This window comes from Pogona vitticeps, chromosome 1, assembly GCF_051106095.1.
Source record: "Pogona vitticeps strain Pit_001003342236 chromosome 1, PviZW2.1, whole genome shotgun sequence".
In the NCBI taxonomy this organism is placed as follows: domain Eukaryota; kingdom Metazoa; phylum Chordata; class Lepidosauria; order Squamata; family Agamidae; genus Pogona; species Pogona vitticeps.
Window position 1 is genome coordinate 314,890,624 of NC_135783.1, and position 18,489 is coordinate 314,909,112.

An 18,489-nucleotide genomic window follows, 5' to 3' on the forward strand; every position below is an offset into this window, starting at 1 on the left:
TCTGGGCAGGGGGGAGAAACCTCATTCATCGCATGTTTGCAAATGGAAACACTGTTCTGTGGCATTTTAAAATAAAAAAAACCCTGACAGGTAAGATTACCAACAAACACTGAAAGGAGATTTTTAACAGAACTGATATGATTTGTGTCAGTGATGGTGCCGAAGAATTATTACTTAGGTCTCAAATGTAGTGAGTGATATAACAAACAAAATGGTGTGAGTTATGAGTCCATGGCAATACCTATCCTATTAGGTTGTTATAAATCCAAGTTTTGCTATGTGGGCTCAATTTCTGTAACACAAATTCTGTATCATTGTATATTTGCAGAAAGTGAGATTATTTTGCTTTGTTTTGTTTGCTGTAAATCTGATACGTAGGAAACAAGAAAGGAAAGACACATTTCAAAATAGATGAATTGTACAGCTGGTAGATTCAATTCTTTAAAAGTAGCCTGGGAACTAGGACTTGTAAAAGGATAATTAAGTCTCGAACCTACAAGATAACATTAAAGGCATCTGCCTTCTCAGTATTATGGCCCAGTACCAATGTAAAATATTCTTCTAGGCATATACCGTAAGTAATGTTGCTCCAATACCACTCTATAACTGGACAGCCTACATGCTCTATTCAATACAGTACAATGTTTGGATTGGTGAGATCTCAGTAACTTTTCTGAGCTTCGAGCAAGTCAACAGCATCTCAGAGGGCTTCTGTGGAGATAAAAGCTGGAATCGTATTTATATTTACACAAGGGTTGTGTAGTTTGCCACAGCTAACTGCGACTAATTGACAAAGTGCTAGGGCACCTCTCGGTTGCTCAGTTGGGCTCATGATGTAACATGAAACTGAGATATTCTCTGGCATACCAATAATTAATAACAAGTAGCTGAAGCAAGTTACAAAATCACTGGAAAAAATATGCCTAAAAATGACCAATCGTGCTCCCAGAATCCTCCAGAAGATGGCCTTATCCATTTTAACATTACTGTTCCATCTCCTCTGGGGGTGGGGTAGGGCCACCTTTTAAAGGACTGAAATAGCATCTTCTTTCTTTAGAAATATTCCAGTCACTGCCAGTTTTAGAGGGAGGTGTGGTTGTAGCCTTCAGAAAGTTAATGGGTGATAGGAAATAGGTGGGGTGTAGCCCCCCTCAATAGTTGGCCAGCCCTCCTGCAAGACATAAATGGAGAACTTTTGGCTTACAGAGGTTTTGGACTACAACTCCACAAACTTTTTATATTGGCCGTATTATGTGAGGCTGATGGGAGTGAGGCCAAAACATCTACAGGGCCAAATCTTCCCATTCTCTACTCTGAAAGATGCATAGGGGCGTTGGGATGTAAATATGTGAATATTCCCATTCGATCCCTTTCCCCCCACCCCACAATAATCATCTATCCCTGTTTGGGAAGCCAGTCTAGGATAAACTGTTGCCAAATCTGTGAACAACAAACAGACAGGAGTGCCATTGTGTGATGGTTAAGGATGGGTGAATTTGGGCAGGGATCTTTGTTGTGCAGACGGGAGCATTCCAGATTCACTGGTGTCTCTATTTTGCTGTGTGAAATGTTGGAGTGTATTAGATGCTTGTCACTAACAGATGACAGATACAGAACATATGGCAGAGAAAAGATACATATTTGTCCAAGAAATGCAGCCTGCTAGCATTCCCACACTCAACATAAACTGTGTTTACTTGCACATTCAACATCTTGCACATTCGTTTTTCATCAGAGAGAGGAAACAAGAGAGAGAGAAACAATAAGCATCAGAAACTATGGTGTTTTTTTTTCCAAATATGTTGTATCAGGTGGTGTTAATTGATTTTTTTTCTAACTAGGGAATGAAGTATTTCAGTACACAAATGTGTAATGATACACATTTCACTTCTGCATGTCATTACACAGATGTTCTCTAATGAAATTTTGTGTAGTTAACATGCATATGCATCTTCATACAGTTTTGATTTAGCTGGATGGCACCATGATCAATAAATTTACAACATCCAGGGTATGTCTTTTTCAATCTTTCAATGCAGCAAAGCACCAAGGGTGGCACAATGCAAACAAAGCACCTATTAATAGTAGCCTAAAGGAAGCTGCCTTGCCTCAGGATTGTTTGTCCTTCTAGCCCATAAGGGCTGAAATCCTGTTTGTAGGGTAAGCTCAAGTGTAACTTTCTGTCCTTTCCTCCCTGCAAAACAAACTGCTGCTGCTGAAATTCTTGAGCAGTTAGGCTTCTGCTACAAACAAGATTTCAGCGGTTTTCTGCTCTGTCTGGCAGCAGCTTTCTAGGATCCCAGAAAAACATCTTTCCCATGACCTCTGTTTAACTGCCACAAGGACAAGGACTCTGGCCTTCTCCATGTGAAGTATATGTTCTACCACTGAGCTACAAATATTTTAGGAATCGGCTGTTTTTGTCAAAAAAAATGTGATCCGTTTTTATATTTGTCTCCATCTCTATAGGAGAGCACAGCTGAGAGAGTTGAGGTTAGCAGAAGGCACTAAAATAAACAAAAAAGCATTTTTCAGGTGCATGTGTAGCAAAAGATAGAGAAAAGAAATAGTGGCTCAGCTACTCAGTAGGGATGGAAAAATTATAACAGATGACAAAGAAAAAGCAGATGTGCTCAATTCCTACTTTAGCTTTTCCAAAAAGCTTTCAGAAAATGTGAAGTAGAAGTGGAGGGAACATGACTGCAGCTTAAGATTGATCAACAAATAGTCAAGGAATAATGTACAGTGGTGCCTCGCATAGCGAGGTTAATCCGTTCCGGATTAACCCTCGCTATGTGAAAACATCGCTGTACGGAACGGGGAAAGCCATTGGAACGCATTAAACTTAGTTTAATGCATTCCAATAGGCTCCAAAACTCACCGTTCAGCGAAGTTTGTCCATAGCCGGCAGCCATTTTCGTGCCCTCGGTAAGCGAGGGGAGGGCGCGAAAACTCTGCACGCAGCCATTTTGGGGCTTCCGGCGGCCATTTTAGAGCCACCGAACAGCTGATCCGCGGCATCGCTTTGCGAAGATCGGTAAGCAAAACGCTTACCGATCATGGCAAACCGATTTTCGGCCACAGGGGCCATCGGTATGCGATCACATTTGCGATCGCTGAAACCTCCTCGCTATGCGGATTTGTCGTTCTACGGTGCGCTCGTTAAGCAAGGCACCACTGTATTCTCGAAGGCTTTCACGGCCGGGATCTAATCGTTGTTGTGGGTTTTTCGGGCCCTTTGGCCGTGTCCTGAAGGTTGTTCTTCCTAACGTTGTGCCAGTCTCTGTGGGCAGCATCTTCAGAGGACAGCACTCTGTGCTCTGGTGTAGTTGGCTTGGGAGTGGAGTATTTATGGCTGTGAGATAGGCTTTTGTCCTGTTCTGGAGATGGATAATTAGTGTGTTGTTGTGGGTGTATTAATGTGATAAAGAGGAGCGATTATCTGTCACGTGATTGATGGGTGTCATTAGCTGGTCTTTTGTGTGTAGTGACCCCCGGTCCTTGCAAAGATGGTGGCTGTACCCAGCCACAAGGACCGGGTATCACTATAGGAGACAGAACATATAGTAATAAGCTCAAGTTACAGGAAGTCAGATTTTGGTTCAATATTAGAAATAACTTCCTAACTGCCAAAGCAGTACAACAATGGAACAAATTACCTTGGGAGGTGGTGAGCATTCCAGCACTGGAGGCATTGAATAGAAAATTAGACAGCATCTGTCACATATGCTTTGATTTAGATTCCTGCACTGAGCAGGAAATTGTACTTTGTGGCCTTATAGGCACCTTACAACTCTATTCTTCTATGATTGTGTCAAGATAAGAACAATATGTGGCTGTTTTTAATCAAAGAAGAAGTCAATGGGATATCCAATCCAGTTTGGCCATTAGCTACAGTGAATCCAATAAAAATTAATAGGAATGAAGGGCTTATTGATGTAATTTAGTTCCACTAAGGTCAGGCATGCTGGATTATGTACCACTCTAGCAAGAAGAGGAGATTCCATGCTAAATAAATAGTCACTTGTTAGAAACTGAGTATGTTTGTTACAAAGTAATAAGTTATATGCATGATTTAGAGCTTATGTGCAGGAGATAACTCAGCTTTACATATGACATATCTTAAAAGTTTGCCCTTTGGTGTTAATGCCAACTTCAAACACACAGGAACTCGTCATAAAACAATGCTTTGCATCCTATGTTTATTTCAGGATTATTTATCATGTTATTTCTGGTTAGCTATTAAAAAACAGTATATATCCAAGCATTTACAGATTTGTAATTTTTTTCAGAAAGCTGGAGCATGATAAAATAAGACTGATAATGATAAATAAGCATATGAGTAAGCCTAGCTGGAAGGAGCAAAGTATACTATTAATGTCCCTCCTGTGAAGTTAAATCCTATTTCTTTTAGCTATTTCTTCATTAGTTAATGAGGTTTCACTAAAATGGTTTTTTAAAATGGTGTTCTCACATTCTTGCCTCTAGAAATATCTTAGAATATTCATAAAGAATGTTGTCATCTGAAGGTACATTATAAATGATGTAGGCAATAAATTACCTTTGTTCATATTTTGGAGAGGGGCCTAAAAACACACATTAAATGGACAAAATGTATACAGGCCACAAGTTTGTTTTTTTTAATGGTGAATGTATGTGTCATTTTTAACAACTTCATTGAAAAATAGTAGTTTCGGACTGGTTGTCTTGATTTGTTTCTGATACTGTGTAGCCAATCATGTAAGAACATGCTAATAGAAAAATGAGCTTTCCAGTTCCTCATCAACATTAATAACCTACACAGATTGTTTGTGGCTCACTTGGCTCTTGCTCTGCAGTGGTGGACGAATAGCCCATCTCCTGGAAAATCCCTTTTGTATTTGTACTTGTCACTGGTACCTTTCGGTGTTATCATGTCATCAAAAGGGTCCTTTATTGGATGAACCACAAAGAGTAAGTGCTGGCCATTGAACAAGCAAGCAAATATACATACAGACCAATATCTCCCACTCAATTCAAAGATAACTCATTAAAGCTGAAAGATTTAAACACAATAATATGTCCTTCCATAAAAGCTCTACGCCATTTTATTTTTAAGTAACTTTCTTGCTTGCCTTGAGAAAAAGTCAGGAAACACCTAAATGAGGCTTCATAGCAGTTTAGGTTGACCTTCGTCTAGTTACTTTCTCTGATCCTGACCTACCTTACAGAATCGTTGTGAAAATAAAAGTTGGTGCTGCCTTGAGCTCTCTGAGGAAAAACAGCATCTACCTATCACAAACATAAGAAGTAAATAAATAATAAACTGGATAGACCTATAAATGATAAATAAAAAGGAATGCCGATTGAAAAATGTGACTGAAACAAACTTGGGGGGAAAAATACCAAGGTATATTCAGTAAATAGATGTTGTTGTTTCAACATATATTGACCCATAGTGCTAAAGCACTCTCTGAGTGATTTACAACATAATTATGCAAACAGCACTCCCCTCCCCCCATGAGCTCGGTACTCATTTTGCTGACCTTGGAAGGATGGAAGACTGAGTCAGCCCTGAGCCAGCCACCTGAGCTCCTCACGATTGAACTCAGATCTCTAACAGAGGCTTGACTGCAGTTCACCCACTGTGCCACAGGGCTCACAAATAGTTCTTATGGCAATTATTCTCTTCTGGAACATATTGTACTCTTCTTAAAGGATAAGATCCTTAATTTGGAGGAGTTTATTCATCCCACATTTTCACTATAGCAAGATGGCTGGATAGCTCAGTGAGCGGAGCCAGAGGTCAGGAGTTTCATTCCCCATTGTGCCTCCTGGGAGAAGAGCCCACATCTGTAGCCTAAAGCAAGCTGCACAGTCCCAGAGCAAGCCTGAAGAAAAGACTGGTAAATCAGTTCTGATTACTGTATACCTAGAAAATCCCCGAGAAGGTTGCCGAAAGTCAGAATCAGCTTGAGAACACACAATTATTACAAATTTATTAATGATTGTTGTCAATAGGGGTTCAGCTGTCAAGCAAATATTTCTGCTGTCAGGTGGAGCTACAAGGCATGATAGTACATCTAGAAGAATGCTACTTCATCATTCTCCATGGCTGCCATGTTTTTCTGCCTCCGTCCCTCCTCCTTGGTTTGATTCACAAAAATTTTACTCAGACCAGCAGGTAGTATGTACGGAAGCTGTTGGCACTTTTTGAAAGAGTCCCCGCCATGGTCTCTGTCACTGTATGCTCTCTCTTCCAAGGTGACTTATTATACGTACACTCAGATTCTGTCATTCATATTCTTCTGTACAAGCAGGAGGATATGCACTCTATTGTTTCCTAAAAGGCCCCTCCACCAAAGGCAGATATGTTGGGTGTACAGTGGGGTCTTGACTTGAGAACTTAATCCGTATTGGAAGGCGGTTCTCAAGTCAAAAAGTTCTCAAGTCAAATCTGCATTTCCCATAGGAATGCATTGAAAACCATTTAATCCGTATCTGCTCTTTTCCGTCCATTGAAACTAATGGGAAGCTGCTATTCCGCCTTCGACCACTAGAGGGGGATATTTTGTTTCTTTTTTTCTTAGCTCAAGAAAGGTTCAGGGAAGGCAGGGAAAATACAGTACAGGCACTACAGTACCAGGCAGTCTGAAGACTGTCTCCCAGGAAGCAGGCAGGCACCCTTTTCACTGGCCAACAGTTAACTGAAAGTTCAAATTTTGCACTTTCCCTGCCTCCCACGTGGGTTTTTTTCAGTTCTTAACTCAAATCTAAGTACTTAAGTCAAGTCAATATTTTGCTATGAGAGCGGTTCTTAAGTCAAAATGTTCTTAACTCAAGCCGTTCTTAAGTCAAGACCCCACTGTATGTGTTTCCAGTCCAGTGGCTGTCTGACAGATAATTGTGCCAGTAATTTTATCTGACATTTATAACTTCACAAAATTCTGCATGTACCAAGATATCTGTTTACTACCCCAGCAGGGCATGGCTGTTTGACATACTGATCTGTTGCTGACTCATATACCCTGCATTAAAAATGCAAATAGAGTCTCTGTGATATAAAATACTGACAGTTTAGTTAAATATAGGCAAGGAAATGTTTCAGAACTACTGCTGTACATGTTTCATAATTCAATTCCCCAATGCTTTAAAATTGGTGTTCAATTTCTTCCATCCTTGTTTCAATTGTAGATCTCGTTCTTACAACCCTTCATGTTCCTATTCATTATTCAAATAATGATGGCCAGAATCTTGCTAGTATTCATATAATGTTTGTGTAACTTACTGTGGTTGACTGCAGCTAATTGACAAGGTGCTAGGACACATTCTGTTGCATAGTCAGGCACATAACCAGACGTGTGGTCCAGATGTGACCTGGTTCCTTATCAGTTAGCCACAATTAGCCGTGGCAAGTTACGGAAAATGAATGCAAACACCAAGAGGAGTCTGGCCAATAATAACAATAAATATGATCAATCTGAGGTACTCTGTCTTCATTTTGGAATTGATAAATGTGAAGCATTTGGATACTATGTTTTTCTTCTTCCATTTGTTCTCAGCATCAGAACATTCAGGACGTGTTGACAGCCAATATTAATAAGCTTAAGACTAATACTGCTGGCAGCTAAACACAATTCTGGCAGATTTAAGTGCTCTTTACACTAATAATGCTGTTCTCTAAAAGGATTGTTTTCACAGTATTGTACATTTAGTGAGATCTCCTTTTACTGTCTCTTGTTTTACAGGTGATTCATGTAACAGGAAGATTACGCCTAAGAGTGTCGCTTTCCCATGGGCGGACAGTCCCTAGCCAAATCATGGGGCTTGTAGTCGTTGCTCATGCTTTGCCCCCTCCTACGATCAATGAAGTCAGAATTGATTGCCACATGTTTGTTACTCGAGTAAACATGGACCTCAATATCATTTACTGTGAAAATAGGTATGGCATTTTTGTTTCTTGTTTATTTTCCCAAGTGTTGTACATCTGAATGTCTTGTTCTTCTGCTGCAGCATGAATTGTGGAGTGAGATCTTAGCATTTCTAAAGGAAGTAATTACATTTCATTGCATTCCTATGGGAAAATGCATTTCGCAAGACAAATTTTTCGCAAGACGGCATTGACCACGGAACGAATTAAATTCATCTTGCGAGGCACCACTATACTGGAATTTAAATATTGCTTTTCTGACTGTAAAACTACTGTTGTAACCCCAGGATCAACAATGCCTACAATGGGATACATATGCCCTTAGGAATATATGAGTGATTGTATGAGAAAAATCCTAATTGAATCTATTTTCTTCTCAAACCATCTGTATTATCTCCTCACACAAACAGACACATACATGTTTCCCAAGGGCTTTCCTGAAACAATGAGCCATCTTTTTCTAAGTTTCTGCAAGATATTCAAGTCTCTTAATTTTCTCTCAAGGCTTATCTAGCATTAGGTCATCTTCTTGTTTTCAAACCCATTGAGGTATACCACCCGTTCCAGAGTTTGCATTGTTTACAACAATCGTTGATTCACAACAGTTTGGGTCAGTAGTAACACACTGCTGCAATATGAACCAATACAGATGTCTTTAAACAGTTACAAAACAACAGTCAAGCAGCTCTTCTTGCAGTTGGGCTTTATTTGAAATGCAGAGACATTAAACATATGCGGTGTCAACTCTGATCTAATCAGAACTTCCGTATCTTCTGTTGCCTAATGGACTTTCAAGATGTTGGTCTGGTAGGGTAGCAGGGATGTCTGTGTTTGATCATAATGTGTAGAGTAGCAATACAGCACATGAACAATGAGGATGTTGCTACAAAAGTGTCAGGGGAGGCTGATGGTGAGTGTACAGTGGTGCCTTGTTTAGCGATGTTAATCCGTGCAGCAAAAATCGCTGCTAAGCGATTTCATCGCCAAGCGATTTTAAAAAGCCCATAGAAACGCATTGAAACCCTTTCAATGCGTTCCTATGAGCTAAAAACTAACCTTAAAGCAAAGATCCTCCATGGGGCGGCCATTTTCGGTGCCTTTAAAGCGAGGCAAAACAGCAGGCGGACATTTTGTTTTTACGGCGGACATTTTTAAACTGCCGATCAGCTGTGCGAAAATGGGGGCTTTGCGATGATCGCTTCCCCGCAATCATCGCAAAGCGAATTTTCCCCATAGGGACAATGGCAAAGCGATCGCTCTTGCAATGGCAAAAAGTCCATTGCAAAGCGATTTCATCGCTATACGGAGCAATCGCTATGCGAGGCACCACTGTAGTAGAAATGACTTATCATAGCACTAGTTTAAAGGCAAAAAAAGTGGAAACATGATTTTAGCTAGTCTGTTTGGGCAGCAGGTCAAGGTTAATGGAATGATTCAGGCTGCATTAGGAGTTGGACTCTGTGATCTTTGGACTCAGTTCCAGCTCTATAGTGTTATGATTCTATGTTCCCCTGATTGTGTTGTGGATCTTGCCCGTAATGCAAGTCCTACCCATGAATTCCAAAGGAGCAAAATTGCACTCCCGCATGAACATCTTTATGCAGACAGAAAATTGTTTATTAACTTCTCATCATCCACCTCAACATACTGATATATATAATATATTTTACCCCACATTACAATTTACAGTTTCATCTTGACCCAAACACTGAGAATTTCTTTCTCCAGCAAGTGCTCCTTATCCACTCTGGAGAAAAAAGCTAGAAGTAACAGTTCCCTTGCTTCCAGATGCTGTGAGCAAAGAGTCATAATGAAAACGATCACTTCAATAAATGGTTTTTGTCATATACTGAGAAGTTGACAGGTAGTTCCCAAATTTTCTGTAATATTTTTATCACACCTAGTTCTTACTGTCTGTCCGAGTGACTGCAAGGAGCAGCTCTGTGCCGGTAATCTCTGCACTCTAAATGTGTGAACCTTGATTGTACTCTGATAGATAGCTCTATCTCTTCCCTGGTATTAACCATCCACCATTTGGCAGCAACCCTGTAAAGCAGTCCCTTGAAATTCCTAGTGGTTTAAGGTTACTATTAACTTACCCGAGTTACTTTTTCTGTGAGAATTCTTCTGTTTTGAAACACAAAAACAAATAATGTCTTTTAACAGGAAGGAAACATGTGTTTTGGAGACTAGGGTGGTTCACTCAATATGCTTTTTCAGTATGGGGGATTTTATCTGGCCTTATTTTTTTTTACTGCAAGGTCAGAAGACCAGCAGTTGTAAGATCAAATCCATGTGATGGAGTGAGCTCCCGTCACTTGTCCCAGCTCCTGACAACCTAGCAGTTTGAAAGCATGGAAATGCGAGTAGATAAATGGGAAGGTAACAGCATCCAGTGTCTAATTGCGCTGGCCACGTGACCACGGAAACTGTCTATGGACAAACGCTGGCTCTATGGCTTGGAAACGGGGATGAGCACTGGCCCCTAGAGTCAGACACGACCGGACTAAATGTCAAGGGGAACCTTTACCTTTTTTTAAAACTTACTTGCAAGCTAGCTTGCTTGTTTGTTTGTTTGCTTACTTGCTTATTTATTTATTTATTTATACAATGATGCCCGAGGATACTGACATCTGGACAATCAATAACAGAAACCCACATACATATAGAGGTTGAGCAGAGCATAGAGCAGGAACAGCTACTGAAAGGATTTTTAACGTTTCTGTGCAGAATAAACCACAAAGTCCCAGTTGAAAGAAGCAGGAGTGAAAAGCAGAGCTCCCAGCTGAATAGGACTAAAAAAGATAACACCCCCAGGCATCTGTATGTCTCAGCATTTAAATTATATTGCTTGAAATGTCAGTTTGGACTTTGCCAGGAAATAGTAGAAGAGAGGTGGTTTTTTTATGAGTATGCCCCATAGAAGACCAATCTGTTGAAATGAAAGGTGTCTCTAATCATTTAGCATAAGCATAGCATGTTCTTATTTCATTATGTATCCTTGAGTTACCTTGCTCTTTTAATGAAGAGCTTTGTATTTTGAGGAAATATATTTTCTTCGTAGTTGTTAGGAGTGAACTTACTAAAGACTGTCTTTGCTCTCTCTCTCTCTCTCTCTCTTTTTGAGTAATAATCTTAAATTAGCAGCTTACCTTTTAAGCGGGGATCAGCAAGCTGGCGTTCTTGATATATTTAGGGCTACAGCTCCTATAATTCTTGAATTTTGGGTAGACACAGTTTGCCTACCACTCTTTTTAAAAACACCATTAAGAAGAAGCCACTGAAATCTGAGCTTGATTTCTACAAATATTTGTGGGAATAGGTGGGAAGAAATAGATCTGAAATTTCCATGGGAGGGAGTTAACTATGTTAGTGTTTGCTGCAACAACAACAACAACAGACTAACATGTTTTATTGGGCATAGTCCTAAGGGGACTGAAACCTGCTTCATAAGATGCCAGTAGAGATGTACATGGACAGCAGTTTGGGGCTTCAGCTGCATAGTTGCTCTGCAGGCACCTCAGCTTCCCCCACCTCCTCCAGTGGGTACCTACTCAGAGGCAGCAGTGCAGCTTGCCAGCCCTGCCTCCTCTGGGCACTGCCTCTGACTGGGCAATCGAACTGCCAAACTGCACCGAACCACCGAACCACATAGAATCATAGAATAGTGAAGTTGGAAGGGGCCTATTAGGCCGTCCCATCCCTCCTCTGTATGACAGCCTTTCAAGTATTTGAAAAGTGTTATCATATAACCCCTTTTGTCTTCTTTTCTCAAGGCTAAACATGCCCAGTTCTTTCAGTCTTTCCTCATAGGGCTTGGTTTCCAGCCCCCTGATCATTCTTGTTGCCTCCTCTGAACTTGTTCCAATTTGTCAGCATTCTTCTTGAAGTGCAGTGTCCAGAACTGGACAGAGTGCTCAACATGAGGCCTAAACAGTGTTGAATACAGTGGGGTCTCGACTTACGAACTTAATCCGTATTGGAAGGCAGTTCTCAGGTCGAAAAGTTCTTAAGTCGAATCTGCATTTCCCATAGGAATGCATTGAAAACCATTTAATCCGTATCTGCTCTTTTCGTCCATAGAAACTGATGGGAAGCTGCTATTCCACCTTCTGCCACTAGAGGGGGATATTTTTTCTTTTTTTCCTTTTAACCTAAGATGATTTGCTTTTTAAAAAAAGGGGAAAAAAGAGTTCGTAAGTCGACTCTAAGTTCGTAAGTCGAGTCCATATATTCCTATGAGAGTAGTTCGTAAGTCGAAACGTTCGTATGTCGAGCCATTCGTAAGTCGAGACCCCACTGTAGAAGGGAACTAGCACCTCATAGGATTTGGAAACTGTATTTCTGTCAATGCAGCCTAAAATAGCATTTGACATTTTTGCAGCTACATCACACTGTTGGCTCATATTCAGCTTATTATATATGATGATTTCAAGATCCTTCTCACTTGTAGTATTGCTGAGCCAGGTATTCCCTATCTTGCAATGGTGCATTTGGTTTCTTTTTCTGAGGTGCAGTACAGTTTGTGTCCATCTCTGGATGCCAGTTATGCAGTGATCATTTGTCTACTGTTTTAGTATAAAGCTTTTCTAAAGCTTTTCCTTTTCTGAGGATTTTCTGTGTTAGGAAATAAAAAATATGGCATTGGGGTGTTCGCCTTCTGTGCCAACACTGCAAAAATATGTGAAACTGGTATCACAGGAATGGCTGTGCTGACAAATACACAAGACTGGGTTCTATTTGGCTGCACAGAATAAAAGGTGTTTCACTCTTCCTGTATTTTCCCCTTTCTCCCAATTTATAGACTATTTTTCTTTTATAGGATTAGTGATTACATGGATCTGACCCCTGTAGATATCGTAGGGAAGAGATGTTACCACTTCATTCATGCCGAAGATGTGGAGGGGATCAGACACAGTCACTTGGACTGTAAGTATACTAGCCTTGTAAAAAATGATGCGGTCTTAACAACTGCTATGCTTGATATTTATCATGTGCACTCCGCTGCTACGGACCTTTGCATCCTTGGTTTGTTTTGGAAGTGATCAGATGTAAAATGTGTATTTTTGCCATGTTGGTGGATTTCAAAACTGGTAAATCCAGATCACACTGCATTTGCAGTTGTTACCATAGAACTGCATTTCTTTGTAGCAGGGATTTCAAAAAAGCCTGCATCCAAGTTGAACTCTACAGAACAGAACACCTCTTGAAACGAAAAATGTCTCTTAACCATTTAGCATAAACATGGTGTGTTTTCACTGATTATGTAAATATGAACAATCTCATTCTTTTAACAAGGAATGGGCCTGAAATCCACTACTGACAGGGTGGATGAGGTGGCCTTTAATTGAAACTCTGGCCTGTCCTAACAAACAATTCACAAAGAAAGGAAGATACAGGAATTGTCTTCTTGGGCTAAGTGGAACATCCAACTCATTTAGTCCCCTGTCTCTAACACTTGCCAACCAAATGCTTTAGAGAAAGCAATGCATTATAAAGGCTATTTTGGCTACAATGTGTTAATATTACAGAAAACAGAAAAATATTGCAAATGGACTTCCTTCTAGTAATGAGTGACAGTTTTTGTTTGTTAAATCCTACATCACCTTTCTTTAAATATTTCAAAATAATTCAGGGCCTGGGATAGTCACCTACGCATCATCTCTATATAAAAAATGAGACATTATGGGCCTAGTGAGCTTGATCTATGCAGTGATTTTTAAAGGCTGACCTTTCAAATTCTTATCATCTCAAAATCTAATAATGTAATATTTCACTCATGTTAGGTTTAAAAAGAAAGAACAGAAATTAGAATTAGGAAATTTATTTTAATAAGTTCAGTTCATATCCAAAACTAGTACAATTTTCCAGCTTCTCTTCTAATACAGGCAAGTAAAAAATTCTTATATTTCAGATGCTTAATTCGTTGATAATATTAGATATAAATATAGATATCCATGCTACACACATTGTGATTTGATGTGTAGTGTGTGAAAGAGATAATGTACTAGAGTTCTTGGCTTGGAACATATTTCTAGGTCTTGTTTAGCACATGTATGCATAGTACTAGAATAGGTAAGCTCATTTACTGGGATGAATTACCTTCTGGAATTAGCACTTTAATCTTGCAAAAAGGCATCTATATTGGTGTTTTGGTAGTATGTGCATTTATGCAAATCTTTTATCTTAAAAGTAGTTAATCAATTAAAAATTCTATAATTGGTTAATGGGCTTAATTTTTGGCTATCATAGCTCATAGCTAATTATCGTAGCTAGTACCTGTTCTACATGAATTCATCTAATCATTCTTGAAAGTCATTATTACTGCATAAAAAGGCAGCAATGATCTCGGCTGGCAGAGCAAATCAACATTCTATAAGGCATAAAAAAACCTTTCTACTTTCTTTAAGTATAATAAAACTTGTCCAATCCCAGTCAAATAGACTGAATTAACCTAGTAAACTGAATAGGTTTAGCTTCTAAGTAAAAAAACTTTAATAAAACAATTTTAAAAATTGAGTCATTTCAGTCTGTTCGACCGGGATTTGTCAACATTTACAGTATTCTATAAGGCAATTTGAAAAATGGATGTACCCCAAACAAAAATGTACAACTTTTAAACTGGGCTTTAGATCAGCACAAAGGTTGGCACACAGGGCCGGACTGGGACCAAAAATCGGCCCTGGCATTTAGAGCACACAGGCCCACCGGCTGTGGGGACACAGGCCCACCTGGCTTTGGGCCAGGATTGGCCCTATGGACCCCTGAAATGCACCGGGGGGATTTTGAGCGAGGTGCTCTCGCCATCAGCCTGGCCTACTGTACCTCCAGGGCTGTAGGGAGGAGGATAAAACTTGGGAGGGAGCCGAGGATATGAACGAAACGAATAAACAGAACCTCCCTGTGCAAGAGGAGTGTATTGTTTCTGCCGCAGAGCATCCTAAGGAGCAGGATAAGAAGGCAACTCGTATCTAAAGCGGGGTTGTGACATTCTCAGCGGACGGTGAAACAAAGACAGCGTAGCCCAGCTCTGATGAGGAAATTTTCACTTAAAAAAAAAAAACTGGCCAAGAAAGTTGATCTTCCCGGGACCGGGTCAGGATCCCTCCGGTCGAGGCTGGGCTTGCCGACGAAACTTCAGCCCAGCCTCGTCAGAGGGGCTTCCCTGGGAGGCAACATGGCCACCCCTGCCCGGGAGGAGAGGCTTTCTCGGCTTCCAGTTTCCGATCGGCCCTCCTCACCTCTTCCAGTCCTCCCCTCCACTCTTTTCCCCGTCCTCGCCCCCTTCCTCCTCCTCCTCCCCTCTCCGCCCCCCCGGCTTTCCCTCCTCGCCCACCCGCCCAGGGAAGGGCGGCCGAGGCGCCTGCTCCCCCAGCGGCGTGCTTCCCTTTGGAGAGGCCAAGGGCGCCCGGCTGCCTCCTCCTCCTCCTCCTACCGCCGCTCCCGCTCCGCCCTCCGGCCCTCCCCGGCCCCGGCGCGCCAGGGCGAGGAAGCGAGCGAGCGAGCAGGGCGGGGGATGCGCCGGCCAGACCCTCCGGCCAGCCACCAGCACCAGCCGCGGCCCGAGAGCAGCCGGCGGCCTCGAACAAAGCGCGCAGCCGCCGGCGGCGGCTCCGCGGGCGCGGGAGGGAGGCGGAGCGGCCGCATCCCCATGGCCGCCACCTCTGCCGCCCGGAGCCCGCCTTCGCCGCTGCGCTAGGAGCCGGGCCTCGGCGTTGCCCCCCCTCGGGCGCGGGTGCGCTCTTGGGCCGGGTGGGGAGGTTGGGGGGGACGCCCCAGCTGGAGGGGTGGGAGGAGGAGGAAGGAGGAGGAAGAGGAGGAGGCAAGGCAAGGCAAGGCAAGGGGCAGGGAGGGAAGGCTCCCTTTCGCTCTCTCGCTGGCTCGCTCTCTTTTGGGGAGGGGGGCTCAGCCTGGCCCTGCGCTGAGGCAAGAACCGGCCCTTTTGACCATCGGCCCTTCTGGCATTTGCCAGAATTGCCAGATGGCCAGTCCGGCCCTGTTGGCACAGATGTAGCAGACATGTTCTGTGCCAGATTTTGTTCTGTGGACATTTAGGCAATGGGTTTTCGAATTACAATTTTTTAAAAGTAAAATTGTTTTCCCCCATTCAAAACTAGGCAACCCTAAACATCGCCAGATTTAGAATAGATTATGTACATTGTAAAGATCAATCTTGCTTATCTTGAAAGAGAATGTTGGCCTTCCTCCACTTCTTTTTAGTTTAGAAAGAGTTCAGGCTACGGGGCTGAAGTATTTATCCTCAAAAAAGGGATTTCAAAAGGGAAAAACAGCCACTCGGTTATAAGATTGAGGATTCATGGTACCAGCTAGCCAGATGGACCTTTGCAAAATGGAAAATTGTATACATTTGGAAGTGGCGGGGAGAGATATTTAGAGAAAAAGGTCACAGAAACAGACTGAAAAGACAGATTTTCTTTAAAGAGTAAAAAAAACTTTGCTTTAAAGAAAGAAATGAAATGAATCATCCAGAAAGGGGGATATTTTGTCATGTATCATCAGTAAACATTATCTCAGGATTTCTGAGACCAAACAATTTCCTCACAGAAGCTTTCAAAGGGGAAAACAAATCTGAACTTTTTATCCTGTCAATCAAGACCCTATTAGCTGATTTTTAGCTAACTTTTTAATTCTTTTCTGGCCAAACAGTCTTATCTGAATCACGGTTGCAAGGGGATTCTTTGTCCAATTATAAAAAGGAAACACAAAAAGAGTACAGTATTAGAATTTATAAACTGCTGGATAGCTCAATGGTTTAGGTATCTGGCTGTGGAACCAGAGGTTAGGTTTGATTCACCACCGTGTCTCCATGGAAGGGGCTGGGTTTGATGATCCATAGGGTCTCTTCCAACTTTGCAGTCCTAAGATGATGATGATGATGATGATGATGATTATACAAAAAGATATTGAAAATGTTTTTTTTACTATTTTTTTGCTTTTTGGCTGGGGATGGACTTACTTGATGTTACTAGAGTTTTGTGCCTATAACCTGTGACAGTCTCTGTTCCACACATCTTATAATTATACAATTGCTTGGTAATTTAAAAATACTTCAAAGATGTTATGTGCCATCAAGTCACTTCTGATCTGTGGTGAGTGCATGATTAATTACATCCAGAATGTCTTATCATTAACAGCTCTGCTCACATTTTGCAAACCAACATTGTTGCAACAGCATTATGTTGCTCTCTCCTCCTACTGCCCCCCCCTTCCTCGAAATGGTATCTGTTCCAGTTAGTTCCTCTCATGTCTTGCAAACTGATACTTGTGAACTCCTTTGTTGAATCAACCCATCTCATGTTAGGGCTTTCTTTTTTCCTACTGCCCCCTCCCCACTTTTCCCAGCAATATTCTCTTTTCCAATAGTTTTGTATTTTCATTATATGTGCAAGGTAGGATAGCTTCAGTTTATTCATTTTTGTTCTAATGAAAGTTCAGACATGACTTGACTGAACACTGACTTATTTGCCTTTCTTATGGTCTGTGGCATCTGGAAGTCTCTCTACCAACACAGCATTTCAAATCAGTTGATTTTTTTCCTGTCTGTCTTTACTGCCAATCTTTTACACGATATGGATGATTTTGACCTTGGTTTACAAACTTTACATAGCAGTCTGAATGTTGACAAGATCCATGTCAGCTGTCAGCATGGTCTACGGTAGGGGTTTTAAACTCAATTTACATGGGGGCCGCTACAGGCAGAGTCTGGGTGAGGCTGGGCCGCATCAGATTTTCCACCAAGCGGAGCAAGAGCCCGAGAAAGCCACCCAGGAGTTTCCTTAGCCGACAGACAGGTGGGCTGGCTGGCAGGCTGCAGTTCTGGATGGAGGGTACAAGAGGTGCTGTCTTGGGAGAGAGCCGGCGAGCGAGGCAAGGCTTTTTTTTTACTCTTGACAGCAGAGGATGTGTGGGCGCTTTGGCGGGGCAGGCAAGGCAAGGGCCACAAACTATCATCTGGGGGGCCGCAACTGGCCCCCGGGCCGCATATTTGAGACCCCTGGTCTACGGGATACACTTTTATGCTCACTACCATTCATGAAAAGATACCAAGCAAGATACCAAAATCTGACTCCTTTTTTTCATCAGTTAATCGCTTCTTACACAAAATAATTGTCAGGGCTGTTTTTCAACATAGTCTCTTGGTATCTATTACTTGGAGCAAAAAAGTAATCAAAATACTTAGAAGAAATGGTAGTGAGCACAAGAGGGTATCTTATAGACCAGGGGTCCCCAGCCCCCTGGTCCACGGCCTGGTGCCAGTCCGTGGCCTGGGCCGGCCTGGGTCTTAGAGACAGATCTCCCACCCACCACCCATGCACTCCCCAGACACAGCCCCTTGATGCATGTGTGTGGCCCCCATGCACCCCCTGCCCTTTGTGCATGTGTGCGCATCCACACAAGTGCCCTCACCCCTTTGCGCATGCACGCAAGCGTGGGGGTGCCCTGCCTTCCCCACACACAGACCCCATCCTCCCCCAATTGGTCTGCAGTGACAAAAAGTTTGGGGACCACTGCTATAGACCATTTTGAGTATCATCAACATTCAGGCTGACTTTGCTAGT

At 42.0% G+C, this 18,489-nt stretch overlaps 1 protein-coding gene across 20 annotated transcripts in view; it reads left to right on the forward strand.

The window, feature by feature from the left end:
* NPAS3 (neuronal PAS domain protein 3) overlaps positions 1–18,489 on the forward strand; it is a 932,663-nt gene that overhangs the window by 883,744 nt on the left and 30,430 nt on the right. For all 20 annotated transcript variants that reach the window (XM_020788420.3, XM_072986345.2, XM_072986346.2 and 17 more), the window contains 2 exons: positions 7,728–7,921; positions 12,732–12,838. In XM_020788420.3, the coding sequence (XP_020644079.3) occupies positions 7,728–7,921; positions 12,732–12,838 (301 nt within the window). The remainder of the gene's footprint in view (positions 1–7,727; positions 7,922–12,731; positions 12,839–18,489) is intronic.